The sequence below is a fragment of the Gouania willdenowi genome, chromosome 2 (assembly GCF_900634775.1).
Source record: "Gouania willdenowi chromosome 2, fGouWil2.1, whole genome shotgun sequence".
Classification (NCBI taxonomy): domain Eukaryota; kingdom Metazoa; phylum Chordata; class Actinopteri; order Blenniiformes; family Gobiesocidae; genus Gouania; species Gouania willdenowi.
This window is the reverse complement of record NC_041045.1, coordinates 2434177-2451790: the sequence shown is the minus strand read 5'-3', so window position 1 is coordinate 2451790 and position 17614 is coordinate 2434177. Positions and strand designations below refer to the sequence as shown.

The 17614-nt window shown below is 37.8% G+C and overlaps 1 protein-coding gene across 1 annotated transcript in view; it reads right to left on the bottom strand.

The window, feature by feature from the left end:
- pudp (pseudouridine 5'-phosphatase) overlaps window positions 1-15201 on the bottom strand; it is a 28276-nt gene extending 13075 nt beyond the window's left edge. Inside the window, exons 1-3 of the mRNA XM_028465635.1 lie at window positions 15085-15201; window positions 14173-14391; window positions 13801-14030 (exon numbers count right to left, since the gene is read on the bottom strand). Coding sequence (XP_028321436.1) covers window positions 13801-14030; window positions 14173-14391; window positions 15085-15154 — 519 coding nt within the window. The 5' untranslated portion in view covers window positions 15155-15201. The remainder of the gene's footprint in view (window positions 1-13800; window positions 14031-14172; window positions 14392-15084) is intronic.
- Window positions 15202-17614: the final 2413 nt, after the last annotated feature.

Below are 17614 nucleotides of genomic sequence, written 5' to 3'. Positions count from 1 at the left end.
TATCTTACCACCTCTGTGTGATGTGACAATACACTTCTATGCTTAAGCTAAAATAGCTGTAGCTTCATTCCTTACAAGTCTCTTTCCACTGTGGTATTTAATTACATGATCCCAGCATTATTAGTGTTACCTGTCACCCAGTGGCAGCTACTCTTGATATGTCACTTCAAAATGATGTTTGGGTGAGAATGTGACATTTGGCAAACGCAGTCTGTGCTGTTGCGATTCTTCTGTCATCACAGCACAATTGTGACTCACGTTGTAAGCGTTACAGAGCGCGAAGGTGATAGGAGAGAACACAAAAAGAATCATCTGGGGAGCTGGCAAGAGAGTGTCTGAGCAGGGCGATGCAGAATTTCCAGTTTCCAGTCAAAAGCAGTAAATCTGACAAAGAGGAAACCACAGTGGGTCAAAGAAAAGCAAAGCAGCCCATTGACGGATTACAGCTTGAAGGTTTAACTAAAGAACCTGGCTGTGGTGTTCTCGCACACTCTCTCCTTTTCTGCTTTTGATCATTTATTTATCTCAGTAACTCCTGCCTGAGAAGGATGAGACAACTCGGTGAAAGATTGTACCTAGAGACTAAACAAAGATGCATTTGGAAAGGTAGAAATGTAGCCACAAAGGGACCCGATGATCAGATTTCTTTGGACTTTACACCCTCTGAATACAAACCAGGACACCAACAGCTTAGTGTTTAAATAACCTCGTACAAAATTTTGAACCACCAATCCTCAACATACTTAAAATATTCACTTTGATCATGAACAGCTTCAATTAGCTCACAGGCAATGTAGAATATATGGACTTTTATTTATTTAAAATGTGCATGTGGAACTGACTTCACTCGAGAGAAGTAGTGCCTTTTCTGGCTAGATCCTCTTTTTCCATTTCAGAGCATGCCCATGTCTGTTGTATCTGCTTTCCTTTATCTTGTGTAAATACTGGTATAAATTAGGTCTTTTTCTTTTTTAATGCTTCAACAGTCAAAACAGTACACCTAAATTTTGCGAGATCAAGCTACATTTCTTAGTGTAAGATTTTGCACTTTGAAAATGTGTGATGTTCTTCCAAAACACGTAGGTGGAGAAGAAAAATGGACAGAAATCACAAAATCAGAGGCTCTACAGTCCTTGTTCTAATGCTAACGAAAACATAATTCTTATATTTCGAATTCAAATTAAAACAAAAACTGTTTTTCAAACTATGGGTACTGCCCACCAAACTAAATTCCCTTTCCTGTTTTCTAATCCCACCCATCCAGGACGCTCTGTCCTCTAGTCCATACAGGATAGTATTGCTTTTCTAACCCAGTGGTTCCCAACCACTGCAAAGACACCAAAGATTTTAAAAAGATATCTGCATTTTATTTTCACCCCATTTTAGTTTGAAAGATTGCCACTTCCACTCCTGCGCCTCGACTCATGCGCTATGCAACCCCCAGGTGAAAAACTTCCACTAGAAAAACTTCATCTGGAAGCGAACCATTCTTCACAGCCTCTGCAGAGCAGTCAACACCATCTAGCTTTGTTTAACCAATCAATAAGCCACCACCTATGAGAAATAATAGAAAACATATTGTTCCAGTAGCTATAATCACAGTACCTTAATCTCAAATGTCACCCAGTTTGTCAATCTTCCAGAAGAAGCAATGGATGTCTTTGTTTTGTACAGATGCAAGTGTGAGCCTTATTTTAATACATCCCTGTTTGATATGCTGTGAAATCATCCACCTGTTTATTTTTCTTCTGTCACTGCTTTTAATACCTGGCACAATTTCATCAGTAAATCCGCTGCAACGTGACGCTGCTTTGGTTCGTCCCGAGTGTTCGTCCCTGTTTGCCCTACGTAAAGTGGATCAGACGTGCTGCGCGTCCTCTGAGAAAACCTCCAAAGCAGCATCTTTTTGACTTTTTACAGATTTAGGCTTTGCATTCTTCATTTACTGAAGTCAATATTTGTGGTGAACTTGCTTTTCTACCTTGGGGAACAGTGCTTGATATATTGATCTGCGGATGGTGTGCTCACAATTGGGCTGCCGGATCGTGCTTTGGATACAACTGATGCAGTTTTCACAAAGTCAACAGCGGTTTGTGTATCAAGTGTTTCTATTGCAGAATTCATTTGCACTGCTGTGCAGGCCCGCATGAAATAACACGAGCATCCATACCAATTTTGGTTTATAAAAGCTTGCTTTTTGTTTGCTAAAGCAGTTTTTTATGAAGGTTTTTGTTCAACTTGACTTTGTCAAAATCTTCTGATAAAACACCTTGTGATCAAACTTCATCAGGTGTGTCGTGTCAAACCATCCAAGTTTAAGCAGGTGGTCCAAAAAATTGTTAATGCAATAACTACTGCAGTCATAGCGGGAAAAAACTTAGTATTTGGGTCATTCCATGTCATTTCAACAAAAGTCCCACACACTTTATCAAAATTCTGACATTTTTAAATATTGTTCCTTAATTATTCATTTGGCACACTGCACATTTTTAGTTTGATTAGATAAATAGTTACTGAGATCAATCAATCAATCAATCAATCTTTATTTGTATAGCGCCAAATCATAACCAATGGTATCTCAAGGCACTTTACAGTAGAGCAGTCTTAAGGACGGACTCTTCATTTTATGGATACACACATATGCATATATACGTATATACACATACATATGTATCCCACACCCAACATGAATTCATCATGGCGGCAAGGAAAACCTTCTGTGAGATATGGCCATTTTAGTGAGGGGGGTATGTGTCGATTTTCGCCCATCCATATTTTTTAGCCCCAATTTGTTTGTAGAATCCAGCTGTTGATTGGACACGGGTGTGTGATTTGCGCACTAGTACTCGCCGGTGTGTGCTGAATGCACTTGGTTGGGGCCGTAATACAGAGCTGGCCAGTGCATGCGCTCTTCTGCTCACCTGTACATCATCAGTAATAAGCGGTTAAAATGAGTCCATGGTTTGCCATTGAGCCTTTGAGCTAGTCTGTCGGTCCACTTTTCACATCATGTGCCGACATCCAGGAGGTTCCATAAATCAATGGAAATACGCAGGTTTCCCACTGAACTTTGGACAAGCGCACAATAAATGACCTTAAAGATACAAAAACTTTCTGATGAAATTCAGAAGCCGAGGATTTAGGAGAGTTTCATAGATTCCAATTCACCATAGACAGACTTGAGTTATGTGCGTGTCTTCAATTTACTAAAGTCCTAAAGTGGAATTCAAATAATTCTATTTATGCCACTGCTAAAGTGAAAGCAACCTCCAAGGACACATGCTGACATCATGGCAACAGAACAAACTGTTATACAAGGCTGCCGAGGAGAGTCCCTGACATCTTTAAAGGCAACAAAAAGAGACAACATTTTTGCCAGAAATAATAAAAATGTTCATAGGCAGAATATTAACCCTTACATGTTAATATACGGCAGGTGGTAGCTGTATTGAGTTAGCTTGTCTGTTAAGAAATCTGTCAAAACAACTGTTGGACATCTTGAGATATCTTGTCTGTCTCCCCTTTTCTCGTGGTAAGTTTTGGGCTTTAATTGTTACGCCTGTGACTAGTTTCTCACTGGGCTGCTAAACGCTGTTTTTTTTTTTCTTCTTTTTCTTTTGACAAAATTGAAGCTTTGCTTATTGAACCTGTGGACAACAAATGTTTTTAAACCACAAAAGGCATTCTTTTCTCTACTGGCAGGAAAAACTCTCTTCTGTTATAGTCCAACAACTACAGCTCTCATGGGTATGCACCATGATGGCCAAAAGGAACTTTGTTGTTGTTCTTTCCACCTTGAGAAAAAGAACAAAGTTCTCTTTTCTTGTGATGTGTGTTGAAAGCTGACACTGTATTCTAAATCTGAAGTGAGTATTTTACCTTTTATCTGAGTACTAATAGGTCGATTTAGTACTCGTGCAGAAAAGTTCATGTTACAAATGTAACGGATTTGAATATGAGGAATAAAAGACCTTCCCCAGGTGTAGTGTCTTGTATGATTAATGACCAGGTGAGATCTAGTGCATCGTGCCCGGCTCCCTCCCTAGCAGCGTGAGCATGATCTGCCTCACTTTCATGTTTCATTAATCTTATTCAAGCACCTTTGGTAAAATCTCCCGTCTTATCCGCAGTGTTACTTCACATTGTAAAAAATGTCCATGCTCTCTGAGGAATGGAGAGCAGAGCAGCTTTTCTCTATCACTGTAGGTCAACTTGGTCTGTGGCTTTTTACTTTGGGTAGGAATTTATTTTTGTGCTTTCTAGTGAACATTAGGGATTTTGAGGTAACTGAAGCATATTAACTGAAGGGACTCATTTATTTTCCACTTGTACACAACTTTCAGAGTAATTCTCAGTTCTGGAATCCCTTTATTGATTATTGAAGATAATGTCAGGTGTGGACAGACAAGCCCCCACATGGAGCACACCACATTCAGATAGCTAGCATCAAGAAGACCAATCAGTGACTGGAAAAGGATGGACTAACAGACGACAAAAAGGCTCTAATCATGGCAGTCAAAGAACAAGCACTGAGCACAAGAACACATACCTCCACTTCCCATAATGCACCAGTGTTTAAAGACACAGGCCAAGACGGCAACAAATGCAACACTACAACAAAAATGTAAAATACGTAAATTAAGTGGAACAATGACAATACTAGCAAAACGCAACAAACCTGAGGCAGCATCTGCACCGAAATATTGTACTTTATGGCACACAGGCTTTACTAAAACCATGCAACATTTAAATGTCTTTTTAAAAACATACATTTGAAAAAAAAAAAAAAAAAAAAAGTTAAATCTCTTAATGGTGTCAGGGTTAGGGTTATTTTCTTTAAATGTAATATAAAATAAAACATTTTATTAAGAGGCACCTTTGGGTGTACCCCAAGTCACAAGCAAGGTTAAAAACATACAAAAAATCCATAAAATGTAAAGGTTTTTCACCATAATTGGGATTTACAATTGTAATGCTGATCAGTGATTATTTTTTTTCCAAGGCATGTATTTAATTATATTTAAATATTTCAGAGTTGTACAGTTCTGGGTAAGTAAGCATGATGTCACCCCCCCTCCCCCTAGTGACACAGAGGTTAAAAAAGTCCTTAAGCTTTAAAATCTATTAGATTTTACTTTACTTTATTACATTTCCATTCAAAACACTATTTTTTTGTTTGTCTTTGTGTGACCATTTCAGCATACAGCATTCTCACTTGCATTCCCTCTGTAAATGCAGTTTTATTCAGGTAAAAAACAAGTTTGTGACTAATTAGAACTGTCCTTTCAGTCGGGGTTCTGACATTCATAGAAATAAATTGGAGCTTTCGACGCGTCACCCTTTTCCCGGGGAGTTTATGTGAGGACGCAACGACTAAGTGTGTTATTACTGCCATCCAGCTGCATCTGCTTCTCCCACTGCCTGCATTTGCTTTGCCTCTGTCTGGGTCTCTGGCGCTCACCCCTTCCCCTCCTCCTCTCTTTCCTCCTTCTCCGCCATCAAGGATTAGGAGCAGAGGAGTGACGCATCATCATTCGTTATTCCGCTGAACACTCTTCGATTCCCCCTCTGTGCTGCAGTTTCATATCTCATCAAGAAAAATACCAGCTCTTGCCACGCATGGCTCCAGATTTAACAAACTCAGGTGCATCAGGCCACAGAAAGACCGGTTAGCTGCTTTAAAAACAACACCTTTAAAAGGAGAAACCATCTGGAAACATATCCACGGGATGACTAAAACCTCCCTTAGGAATGAGTCTCTACATGTTTAGTGCTGTACAAGGAAAACACAGTTATTCCTTCACTTTTGTCGTCATTTGTACAAGAGATGGTATTTATCTCTTGTAATTTCTCATGACTTTACTTTAGCTGCCAATGTTTAGCACTTTAGAATTTGTTTATGAATTTATTTAAATAGGATTTCTGAATTAGGAGGATGCTGCCAACTGAATCGCTGTGCATGACTACTCACAACAGCAACAAATACAGTAGACTGGATAATAGGCCAAATGGAGTGAAATATTCTAAAGCTCATTAAAATGCTTTTTCAATTACCTAGGAAAACACTGCACTATGCAGAGATTAATTAGACATGACATTCAAACCACAATAAGGTGAAATTAATTTCATGACAATAAATTTCATTTCTTGGATGCAAGAAAAATGGGCAAGCGCAAGGATTTGTGCCAATTTGACATGTGATGGCAACACAAGTAGGGTCTCCAAAACCGTAGCTCTCCTGTTTCGTTCCAAGGCTACAGTGTGAGGTATTTTACAGATTACAAGAATGCGCCATGTGTTGATCATTACAATATTTAGACTGTTGGTAAAATGACGACTTCTAATCTACATTGGACAAACTTTTTTTTGAGCATGTAGCCAAGACGGACAAAACTAGTCTGACAGCTGCTTCACGACAATGGAAAATTAGTTTTCAACAAGGGTGGATAAAAAAGTGATTTCCATCTCTTCGCCAAGAGGTTGGGGGCAGTATCTTTGGGAAGTATCCTTGGACAAGACACTAAATTTCCCCCAATGATAGATTAGCGCCCTGCATGGCATCTGGCAGCATCGGTGTGTGTGAATGGGTGAATGTGGCTGATATCGTAAAGACCTTCAAAACTACTTCAATCGAAAATAAAGCATTGTATAAATCAAGTCCATTTTCCATTTCTTTTTTCTTGGTTAAAATCTTACCGACAACAACCTAGTTTAGCTTTAGTCCTATTTACTCAGAGTTTGTAATAAGTTTAGTGTTGCAGATTAAATTTGTCTACAAAGTAGACTTTGATTTAGTGTAGTTTTAACTAAAATCTAAATGATTATAGTTGATCAAATACTGTAGTAACTTCTACCGATAATACTTGCCGCGTGTCATAACTTCCCGAGGGCTTCCGGTTTTTATTTCAATTACTCAAACAAATTCTGTTTCAGAGTTTACCTTTGTCTGGTTTTTGTTTTTTTATGTTTCATACAGTATGTCAAAATGGTCTGCTCAAATCCTGCATCTCATGATACTTTAAAGCGTGCAATTTTGCGTCATATTTAATAGGTCTGTGTTCACATCTTCCAAAGACTTGCTACACATTTCTTACTCCCATTTTCTGATTATTTCCAATAAATAACTCCCATGAAAAGTTTATATTTAATATTCCCAAAATTCCGATCTCCCATGGAAATTTACCGGCGATTTCCCACCCCTTTATTACATGGGAAGAATACAGTTAGAGTTGCAATTACTTTAGATCAGCTGATTTACCATCAGATCAAGCCCCATTCATACCAACTTCCACCTACTTCAAAATTAGTTTGGATGAAATTTGTTCTGATTAGTTTTATTCTTGAGAAGAATGCCCCTCCATTTTGTTCATCATGCTTTCATTTGCATTTGGACTTCGTCAAGTTTTATTCTGGGGAGAAAGTATAGATTAAAAAAAAATTATTATACAACAAAATTAACAACAGTCTAGTTTGCACCATTTATATTTCAAGGATAAGATTAACATCATGACGTTCTATGCTCACTATCAGTTTAATAAGAATATTTTGATCATAAACTATTATATTATCTTTTAAGTCTGAGGTTCAAAACCATTGTTCACTGCATTATATAGGCTACATGGATGGCATTGCTGTAACCTACTGTATGTACACTGCTTTTAGATTTTCAATAAATAAAATATAAACAACTTAACCTTGCTGTGGTCATAATTCTATGGCTATTGGTGGTTTCATTGTTTTTAATCTCCCTCAAAAAAGTGTTTTGACAGAGCTTCAGTGGCTCAGAAACTCACTTCCATGTGTAAATCACAAAAGTGACTTCAATTATTGTACTGCGTGATAATTGCAACGGGAAAAAAAATATTATATAAGTTACTTAGACAAGTATAGGGTAGAAATGTATTCTTTAACATAAACAGGCTTTCATGTTTGTGCAATTGGCTTTACGTCTTCATCAAGCGGTTTGCATTTGGCATTTCCCCTGAAATAAACTGAAGGTATTCAGTTGAATACCGAGCATGTGCGCTAATCTGGGATTATACAGAAGCCACACAGCTGTTAGGTGCTATATTGGGTCCAATTTGTTACACCTTTGAAAGCACAAAAAAGAAACATGACGAATTATATGTTTTGAGGCAATACAAGTTTTATCAATCCAATAAATATAGAGGGATTGCTCAAGGTTGGCATGAAAGAGAAAAAAAACATCTTCATTGGGGGAAAAGAGTATATCATTGACTGCAAACATTATAGATAAAAAATCTTCCTTCTAATTGCTGGCCTTACTATAAAGTTCTATACTGATTGCATTAATAGATCATAATCATAAAATGTATTTATTTAGAAAATGTCAGAACACCTATAAACAATGTATCCAACAAACAACTTGGAATTTGTATAAAAAACAGTTTTCTACAAAACCGTTTGGTACAAACTGGAACCATAAATGCCAACCAAACCCAACGAGTTCATTTAGGTCGACTGATATTCTTTTACGTGTGTGTTTGTGCCGTTAAACCACGTCTAGAAATTCAAAGCACTACTTTGGTTCAACCACATTTGACACTTCATGGAGGGTACCTAAACTTGGAGGGAACCAAGTTTATCAATTCATAGTGTTTTTTGTAATAGAGGCTGGAGTAAGATTAGGTTACCGTTGCAACGGTGTATAAACAGCAGTCATGGGATGCCCCTTGTTGGATCAGAGCTGTATTATCAGATATATAACAGATATGGAGATCTTATTCCATTGGCGGTATCGGCTCTACACGGCTCCGCAATCCTCGCTTTCGGGACCCGTAGCGTTTCCATTGAGCACCAACCTGACACGTGAAACTGCCAAGACTCCACGGATCGCACTTTTTTGCTGCCTCACCAAATCGCCAACAAAAATCAATAGTGGCCAAATACTTCCTCTCTGTGCTTAAGTTGATGACTCTATGCTGTGAGGATTCTCTGAACCAATCAGTGTCTGCTTTGTTCCTACATCACATTTTCAGGCCAGGGCAGCTGTTTTTGAAACCTTAACAGAGGAGGTACTAAAAAAAAAAGCAGCACCAGGTACCACAGAGGAGGTACTTTTTCCCAGTGGGAACGCGCAATTAGTTTAGTTTGAACATTTGGCCATTGTACTGGGGGAGGTCCAGTCAAAATCTTTGTCTTTTCCAAAAAATGCACAATATTGTCAAATTGTTGATGCTATGACAATAACCAACTGTTTTCCAATAGTAACCCCTCTCTTTCCAACTGTGGCAGTGTTTACAAATGTAGAAATGTTGAGCGATGACATCACTTTAGGCCTGGTGGCCTGCCAAACTTGAAATTCCCACACTAAAACCCCCGACACATTCTCAGCGTCTGCAGTGCTTTATTAACAGAAAGCGACACAAAATGAGGAGGGAATGACGTGCACTTCGAAGGAGTTAAGATCTAGACATAAGCAGCTTGTGTCTCTTCAGAAGTCTGAAGATTTGGCAGTCAAAGAATGAAGTCAGCCCTTTAACAGGCTGAGCGTTTGAGCATCTGTGTTGGAGCTCAGCTAGCGACTCAATGTCTTTGATCAGTGACAGTTCAGACACAACAACAATGTTGTTAGGTCAACGAAAGGGTAGATCAGTTTTTAATACCACAGAAGAAGTAGTTCCAGCATTAATAGATAACCAACTGCACTTTAATTGGTGCTTATGGCAGTTTAATGGCTATAATTTGCTTAACAGATAAACAATCTATTAACAATCCATTAACAACCTTACAGTTACGTAGCATTCAATCGGCATTCACAATATAAAAAGTATTGTAAAGCATAAGGTTCTTCATGCAAGAAGTGTTGAGATGTGAAATTGCTTTTTTATGTAGCTTTAGGCTTAACTAGAAAAACATCTGGTAACCTAAACCTTACTTTTGATATTTTATACTGAATGATCTTTAAAGGGTACCTGTACTAATCTTGTTTACAGAATCAAATGTGTTTTGTGTAGTTCCATCAACAGAATTCACATCCTGAAACAGAAAATATAATAATGCTATAATCATTGATATTGATTATACTTCACCGATATATATCATGTGTTTACACCATATTTTTGGCCTAATGTCTTACAAGTATCGAAAAAGGGAAAAACGTTGAATCATGCGCAAAATTTTGCGCTAAGTAACCTGGTGTGGTTTCAGCAAAAGCTTTTAACACACAATAACAATAATAGTTTATTTAATTCACCAGATTAAGGGATAAGTTTGGAATGAGATTGGGAAGTTTAATAGCCAGTAAAATGGAAACAAAAGGGAAAACTGCAGCCAGAAAGGAGAAATACCCTGAAACACAATTGGGGACATTTTAAAAGTGAAAATCTAAGACTCATTCATCCAATCACTTTCCCCAGGTAACCAGTGTTGCTGTGGTTACCACTCTGCTCAAGTAATCAAAGTGGAAAAGGTTTCATTAATGATGTGAATTGATTTGTTGAAATGAGGTCATTTTTGTTCATATGTAGTGATAGTAAGGCGGTAAGAATACCTTTTAACCTTAAGTGCAAAGAAAACCATTTAGCAAAAACTTCTCACTGTACCCTCAAAAAGTCTAACATGTCAGTGAAAGCACTTGAACAGGCTAACCTTGTGCTCGCAAACAGTCTAAAAGTGTCAATTTTGTTGTAATGCAAAGTGGAGTGTTATGAGCTCTTTCTGTCTTGTATTCTCAGGAATGTTTCCATGACTATAAAAACATTTGAGCTGAACTGAAGCCACCTTTCGAGCAAAGGGTAAACATTCTAACAAACCAGAGCATGACATCTGATTTCGTGTTCTGTTAACAACCCGCCTACTGATTAATTATCAACTGCAGATATTCCGGAATTAGCATAGCGCTGCCATTTTTCTGATAAGTGCAAGTGTTTTAGTTGAAATTAGGTCAGCCATCGCTCTGTTCTTTGGATACTTGGCAGCTGTTTTTACACTGGCTCAAAGCTGCAAGGAGCATCCACACTCTGAGAATATATGTTAAAAAAAAAAAAAGCCATTAACCCTAACAGCTCATGTCTTCTGATCAAAGTGCTAGAGAAGGAGAGCGAGTGTGTGTGTGTGTGTATGTGTGTGCGTGTGTGTGTCATCACGGACAGCCCACATTACTGCAAATGGAGCACATTAGCTGCAAATGAAAAAGCACTCGGTAACAAAGAGGCAGCCGAATAGGACGCAGCGTGCTGTTTGACGTAGTGCTGACTTCACTCAGACACCAAAAAATACACCTTAACTAGTGGGTTCACAATAACAGATCTGTATGTAATTGTGTGCAATTAAAAATAATTTAAAAAATAAATAAAAAGGAACTTTGCCTCAGAAATGGGTTGTCGTTGGTTAAAAATAATGTATACAATAGCAATGCACCGGCAATTTTCGGCCAAAAACCAAAAATGAGCTTTTGAGCCATGAAACATTTTTTTCACCAAAACAAAACAGATAAAACAGAATGTTGTGATGACATCTGAGCCTTAAAGCTACTTCAAAGCAGACGACGGAGCAAAAACAATGAAAATTTCACTCAGCGTGATTTCTGTAGCTCCGTGCAGTACTCTGCTTCCACTGCTGACGCGCGCCTCCAAAGAATGCGAACTATGCTTAAAGCTGATATCTGGAGTTTCTGAGAAATCGTTGTATATTATGATTCTTTTGAAATGCAAAAAAATACCAAACTAGTCTTTTACTACGGTCTACCAGTGGGGGTCAATCATATACATTAATGTATATAAGTCCCTCCTTCGTCCTATCGACCCCTATACAAATGGAAACGATCGCAGAGTGCGCCCAGCCAATACGCTTTGACTTCCTGTTTTTGAGTCTGTCAATCAAAGTGAATGCGGAACTGTGCACGGAAACATGGCTGCGTGTCACAACAGCACTTACGGCTCTTACCTGACCATAGACCTTTATCAATGCGACCCGATGCAAACTTGTTATGTTCCGCGATGCGCTTGCAGAGAAGTAGAGGCGTGGCTTCTGGTAGATTGGGAGAGGCAGCAGCGGGAGGAAGTGAGGCTGTTTAAGGCGGGCATCGAGACGTTTCTCAGAAACTCCGGGTACCAGCTTTAAGAAGTATAAATTCAGCTTCAGAATCAGCTACAAAAATCTGTGGGCTTCATCGTGACTGTACTTGATCCGCGTTGGAAAGATCATCACCTGAGTGTGGGAATAAGCTGCGCGCACAAGAAATGATCCACAGTGCGACGGATGTTGAGAATGCGTTTGGAGTGAAAGACTGTCAGGATTAAACTACTGTGATAAAGCAGAGAAGCCGCCTTTCATCAACCACGTAATGCATTTTGTGTTTTGATGAGAGAACATATTTATTTTTTACTAATAATTAGCATGATAATTTCTTACGGTGTTTCGACCTTGGTTTTCTCATTTTCGGTTTCGGCCAAGAATTTTCTTTTCGGTGTATCCCTAGTGTACAACTTTATTAACACAATAAAATTGTACTTCCAATATTGTATTTACAGGTTGGGAGCAATGGGTCTTTTCCAGTGTTAAATTTGGAAAAATATCATCGTCCTATTTTCCTAGCTACAAAGAAACGACTTTTAACTAATTGTATCGCATAAAATTACTGTAAAATGTAACAAATATGTCACATTTTACAAAAATGCACCTTGTTTTTTTAAAAATATATCTCATATATGACATACCACAACCCATACACCAGATCTGCAACACTTAAATTAAAAATATTTATCAGATAAACATTTAAAGATGGTTAATTTAATACTAACACTTTATCACATGCAGAAGTATTTAACACTACTAAATAGTAACTACATCTGCCCTCTGTATTGACCTTTGTGAGTTTGAATCCTGGATAGTAAATTAGATTTTACGTGGAGCTCATTGGTGACTAGAACTCCTGAGGGCCCCTCACATGGTCCATGCGGGCTACCTGGTGCCCACGGGCAGCATGTTGGTGACGTTTGATCTATATTAACAAACTGAATGGTCTTATTTTGTTCGTGTTGTTCAGACGGATGCTTTAGGAACAAGAAAACAAACCTATTTCCTTCCAAAACAAAAGCAAGGCAATATAAACAAGTTATATCATAGACTGTATAATATATAATACAATAAATTATAAGAAGGAAGATTGTGGCAGCGCTGCTATCAGCAGGTAGACTAATGCTAGTTAGATGTTAAACTAGCATTATGTTATTAAAGAGCATTTAGCTAAAGCTAACATTTCTAAAGATACAGCATTTCTTTCATCAACAAACTAAATATTCATATTTCAATTATTCTACTCAGATGAGCAATTAACATTTATTTATTTTGATATAAATAGTATCAATTTGAGTGGGTGAAAAAACAATTACTTCTGCAATGTAAGGGTCAGGTGCCAGTAACACTGTTATGGATTTATATACAATTTACAGAGGAAAAAACACACAAAATCGAACAACATTTAGGAACAAGTAAAGGATGTTTACATAGAGAGTTGTTATTGGCAGCGGAATTCTCTCGTTAATAGCGTAATGCTCGGTACCAAAACAAGTCCTATGGCTATCAACAAGAAAAAAAGCTAATTCTTTGAACTAGCTATTAGCTAGCAGCTAAAGTTAAACAAAATGGTAATAGATAAAGTATGAAACGCAATTCGGAAAATTACATAAACTGCATTACGTACAAGAAGTTACTGACAAATTGCTAAATAAACACTAGTTTTTGCTAGTTTTCTTCCTATCGTTTAATCGTCAGCTCTGTACATATATTTCACATTTTTAAAAAGGGTTCGTAAAAGAGTTTAGCTACATTTCGTACCTTCTGTGGTGATGCCGGGGGGACAAATCTGCTCGCACACACCAGGAAGGAATCCGGCTGAGGTTTGCTCTCTTTCACCTCCGGATCGTCTCCCAGAACGATGTGGTCGAACCGCGCGAAGAACTCTTTGTGTCGCATCGTCTTCAGCTCAAACGTCGCCCCGGCTGAGCTGGTTGCTACTGCAATTGGGATGTTGTGTTTTTGCAAATGCTGAATTAGCTTCTCCACACCTGAGGGTGAAACATTCCTCCGGGATTAGGACAAATACAGGCCAAGAGATGGGTTGATTCTGACATCTAATACTTAACAGCTGGAGATAGATTATGCTAAATAGCTTTGAGGGTTGGCGTGGAGTGAATAAAAAGGGCTAACCTGGCATTAGGTTTGCAGAGGGGAAGATCCGCTCCTGTATTTGTCTGGTTTCATTGAGCAGTTCCTCAGCCGTCATGGGAAGATCCAGGTAATCCCGAATAATCTGCGCAGCATCCAAAGCCTTCTTCCCCATCACGGAGGACTTCACATCCCAAGTGTATCGCTTTCCAAAGCGATCGCACACCTCTTGGAAAGACACGGTGTAAAGTCGCTCTGTGTCTGGAATAAGATGCAGAATTTGTGTTAATTGCTTTTAAGTATTGGATAATCCTCGATGACCACAAATTGAAACGTGTTCATCAACAAAGCAAAGAAAAAGCATCACAACATGAACATATCAAAAGTTAAAAATAAATAAATACATTTTAAGAAAAATCATTTCATCACAAAAATATGAATATCAAGGACTTTTATTGCTGTAAAGTCTATACAATTCTCTTCACACCGGACTTCGTTGAAAAAAGGTAAGTTTTTAGGAATAATCGGGTTTATTTTGACAATTTAAAACACAGACCGACATCAAATATATAAAAAATATAAACCCTATTGTTCTGCTTATGGTTTAGCTTTTCAAATCCACTGCAAATATTTACATTTAAATCCTAAATTGTTCGCGCAGTTTGCTGTTTACATTACAGGTAAACGTCAGGCTTACTGTGATTAAAATTAGTCATGTTTAAAGATTGTCAAACGGTCTGAATTCCAATGTTGGTGCTGAATTCATCCGTGTATGCTAGTTTCTTTAATCCATGCTTTGTTTTATCAGTAGACACGTTTAAATTACTGTTAATTTAAAAAGAAAACGAAAATCCTGACATTTTGCAACGGAGTTCGTTTGGAGAAACTTCCGGAGAGTCAAAAAAAACAACACAAATAATTACACAGTATAAAATATTATGTGCAGAACCATACCTAATAACAGTCCGTCCATGTCAAAAATGACATAGCTCACAGGTCGGTAGCTGCTGTCTGTTACAGACATGTTTCAGGATGAGTAGGTGATTCCGCTTCCGCTTCGACGGAAGCCGCGAGGACAAATTCAAAACACACAATTAAACACAACTAGTTCAAATAAATACATGAATAAAACATCTGTATTTTTTTTTTTTTTTTTAAAAACGTGTGTAGAAAATACATTTTCCACGAAGAATGTAACGTAAGAACGTAAACATTTTGGTTTTTTTCGAGGAAAAATGAGCTTTAAATTGAGCAACAAGAACGCAAAGAATTCTGGGAGATGTAGTTAAAATAAATTAAATGAACATTTCAGTAAAAAAAAATAATAATATTTGAATCTGACTTAAATGTTTTTAAATGTTGACATTGTTGTAGGTTATCAGTCCCTTGTCCCAAACATAGACATTATAAAACTAACCCATATTTAGAAGAATGATTTTTAGACCAAATGCTAACAAATAAAAAAAAAGATGTAAATGAGTATTCCAAACTAATTAAATGTAAACACTGAAATGAACATAGGTGATTTTTAGGCTGACCTAAAGTCATAAATGAGGGTTGCAGTCAAATCGGCCTGTGATGGATAAGTTGACCAATAAACTTATTGAAGCAGGATTATTTTTTTATTTTTTTCTGTTACATGGCCAATCAACTTTTGAATTCCAAGATCATTGATATCTGACTATTTTTGATGGAAATGTTTTCAGACCTTAAATCTGGGGCTTGCATCTGCTGAAGCTGATATGAGAATGCCAACACCTGATGACTGTTACAAAACCATATTCATAAACAACATTTTATGAACAGATGTGAACTGAAAATGCCAAATGAATGAGGCCTAAAGTAAGTGTTCCGAGGTCCACCTTATTTCTTGTCAGAAATCCTTTAGGTCAGCCTAAAAATCACCTATGTTCATTTCAGTGTTTACGTTTAATTAGTTTGGAAGATACTTAAACCTGACATACTCATTTACATCTTTTTTTTTATTTCTGACGAAATAAGATGGACTGATGTTTTTGCAGGTGTTTAACACAAAAGGCCCTGAACAATCAGTGAGTTAACAGTAAATGTTTTACGTCAAATTACAACATGAATTAATCAGGAACAGTTCCAAGGACGTTTCCTTATTGTCACATAAATGAAGTTGAAGAAAAGCAGATCAATACTGGTCTTGGCTGATGTTGAAATTCCAAATCTGGAGTACTACTCATGTAGTATTTTAGTTCTTCTTCTTTAGAAGCCACTATGTGGAAAAATATTAGGGCTCGATAGTGCTTGATATAATGTTTTGATGCTTTTATGTGTAAAACCTTTGAAGGTTGTCAGAACATTTTTAATGAATGTTTAATGGAACCCACAGTCTCAATACCTTGGCCTGTCATTGGTAAAAACACTAGTGTTTCAACCCTTTTTATTAAGGGTTATTGAAACCCTAGTATTATGGTCACAAAAATTCAATCCCTACGTTGGTTTTAGAATATCTATTATTTTCTCAAGCTCGTCTTTGCTCCTAACGTCTTTCACTTTATCTGTTGCTTGTGTTCATATTTCTGGACAGTTCTAGATGTGCAAGTCTTACAAGATCCAGAAGAAAACTACTAACTAGAAAGTCTTGAAGTTAACTTCAAGAACCTCTTAACATATCTCTCAATGAAAATATGAATACGGTATTGTCGATGTATTGGTGGTGGCTTCACACAGGTTAAATAGAGAATACCGGTTTCAATAAGTTCCAACTCCAACACCGTCACCCATGACTGTTTGTCACCAAGACTGCAAATTACTGACAAAGCTACAACGCCACCTTTTTCCAAATAATTGGAAGCTCCACGGTAGCCGAGTTTGTCTTGTTATCTTCAAAGTGAAGCCAGGGGAAAAAGCACATCGTAACCATGACAGTGTAATGAGCCAATGGATTTTGCGTCTATTTGGTGAGTGTGGGAGTGAACTGAGGACTTTGAGTCCTGTTGAGCGTGCTTAATGCCAAATTGAGGAGTTTAGGGAATTGTTCGCAGTGGCCGAAGAGGTGCTATACGTTTGTGGAAAAGTGCAACTTCCCGTTGATGGTGTAAAATGTTGACTCCCTTCTTTTGCAGCGGCAGGGGAAACGAGGATAGGACTGATGATCCCACAAATCAACAACAAAAAAATGACAGTCTGGAAGAAGTAGCAAGAGATTGCTATGAAGCTAGCCCGGGGCGACACTTTGCTGTCTGACTCAAATGATGTGTCTGTAGATATAAATAGTGGGATGGTAAAAATCACAGACAAAAACATACTTAGCTTTACACACTCCCTCTGGAGTGCTGCTGCAGTCAGGCTTTTAGTGTTCTACACCAAACTCAGGCTTTGCTCATTAGCGCGGTCTTCTCTGATACACCAATGACCACAGCTTTGTTTACAATGGAGTGACAGACAACTGCAAATGTTCTTATAAATATGGGTTAATTATCACACTCAAGAGCAGCACTGGGATTATTACACC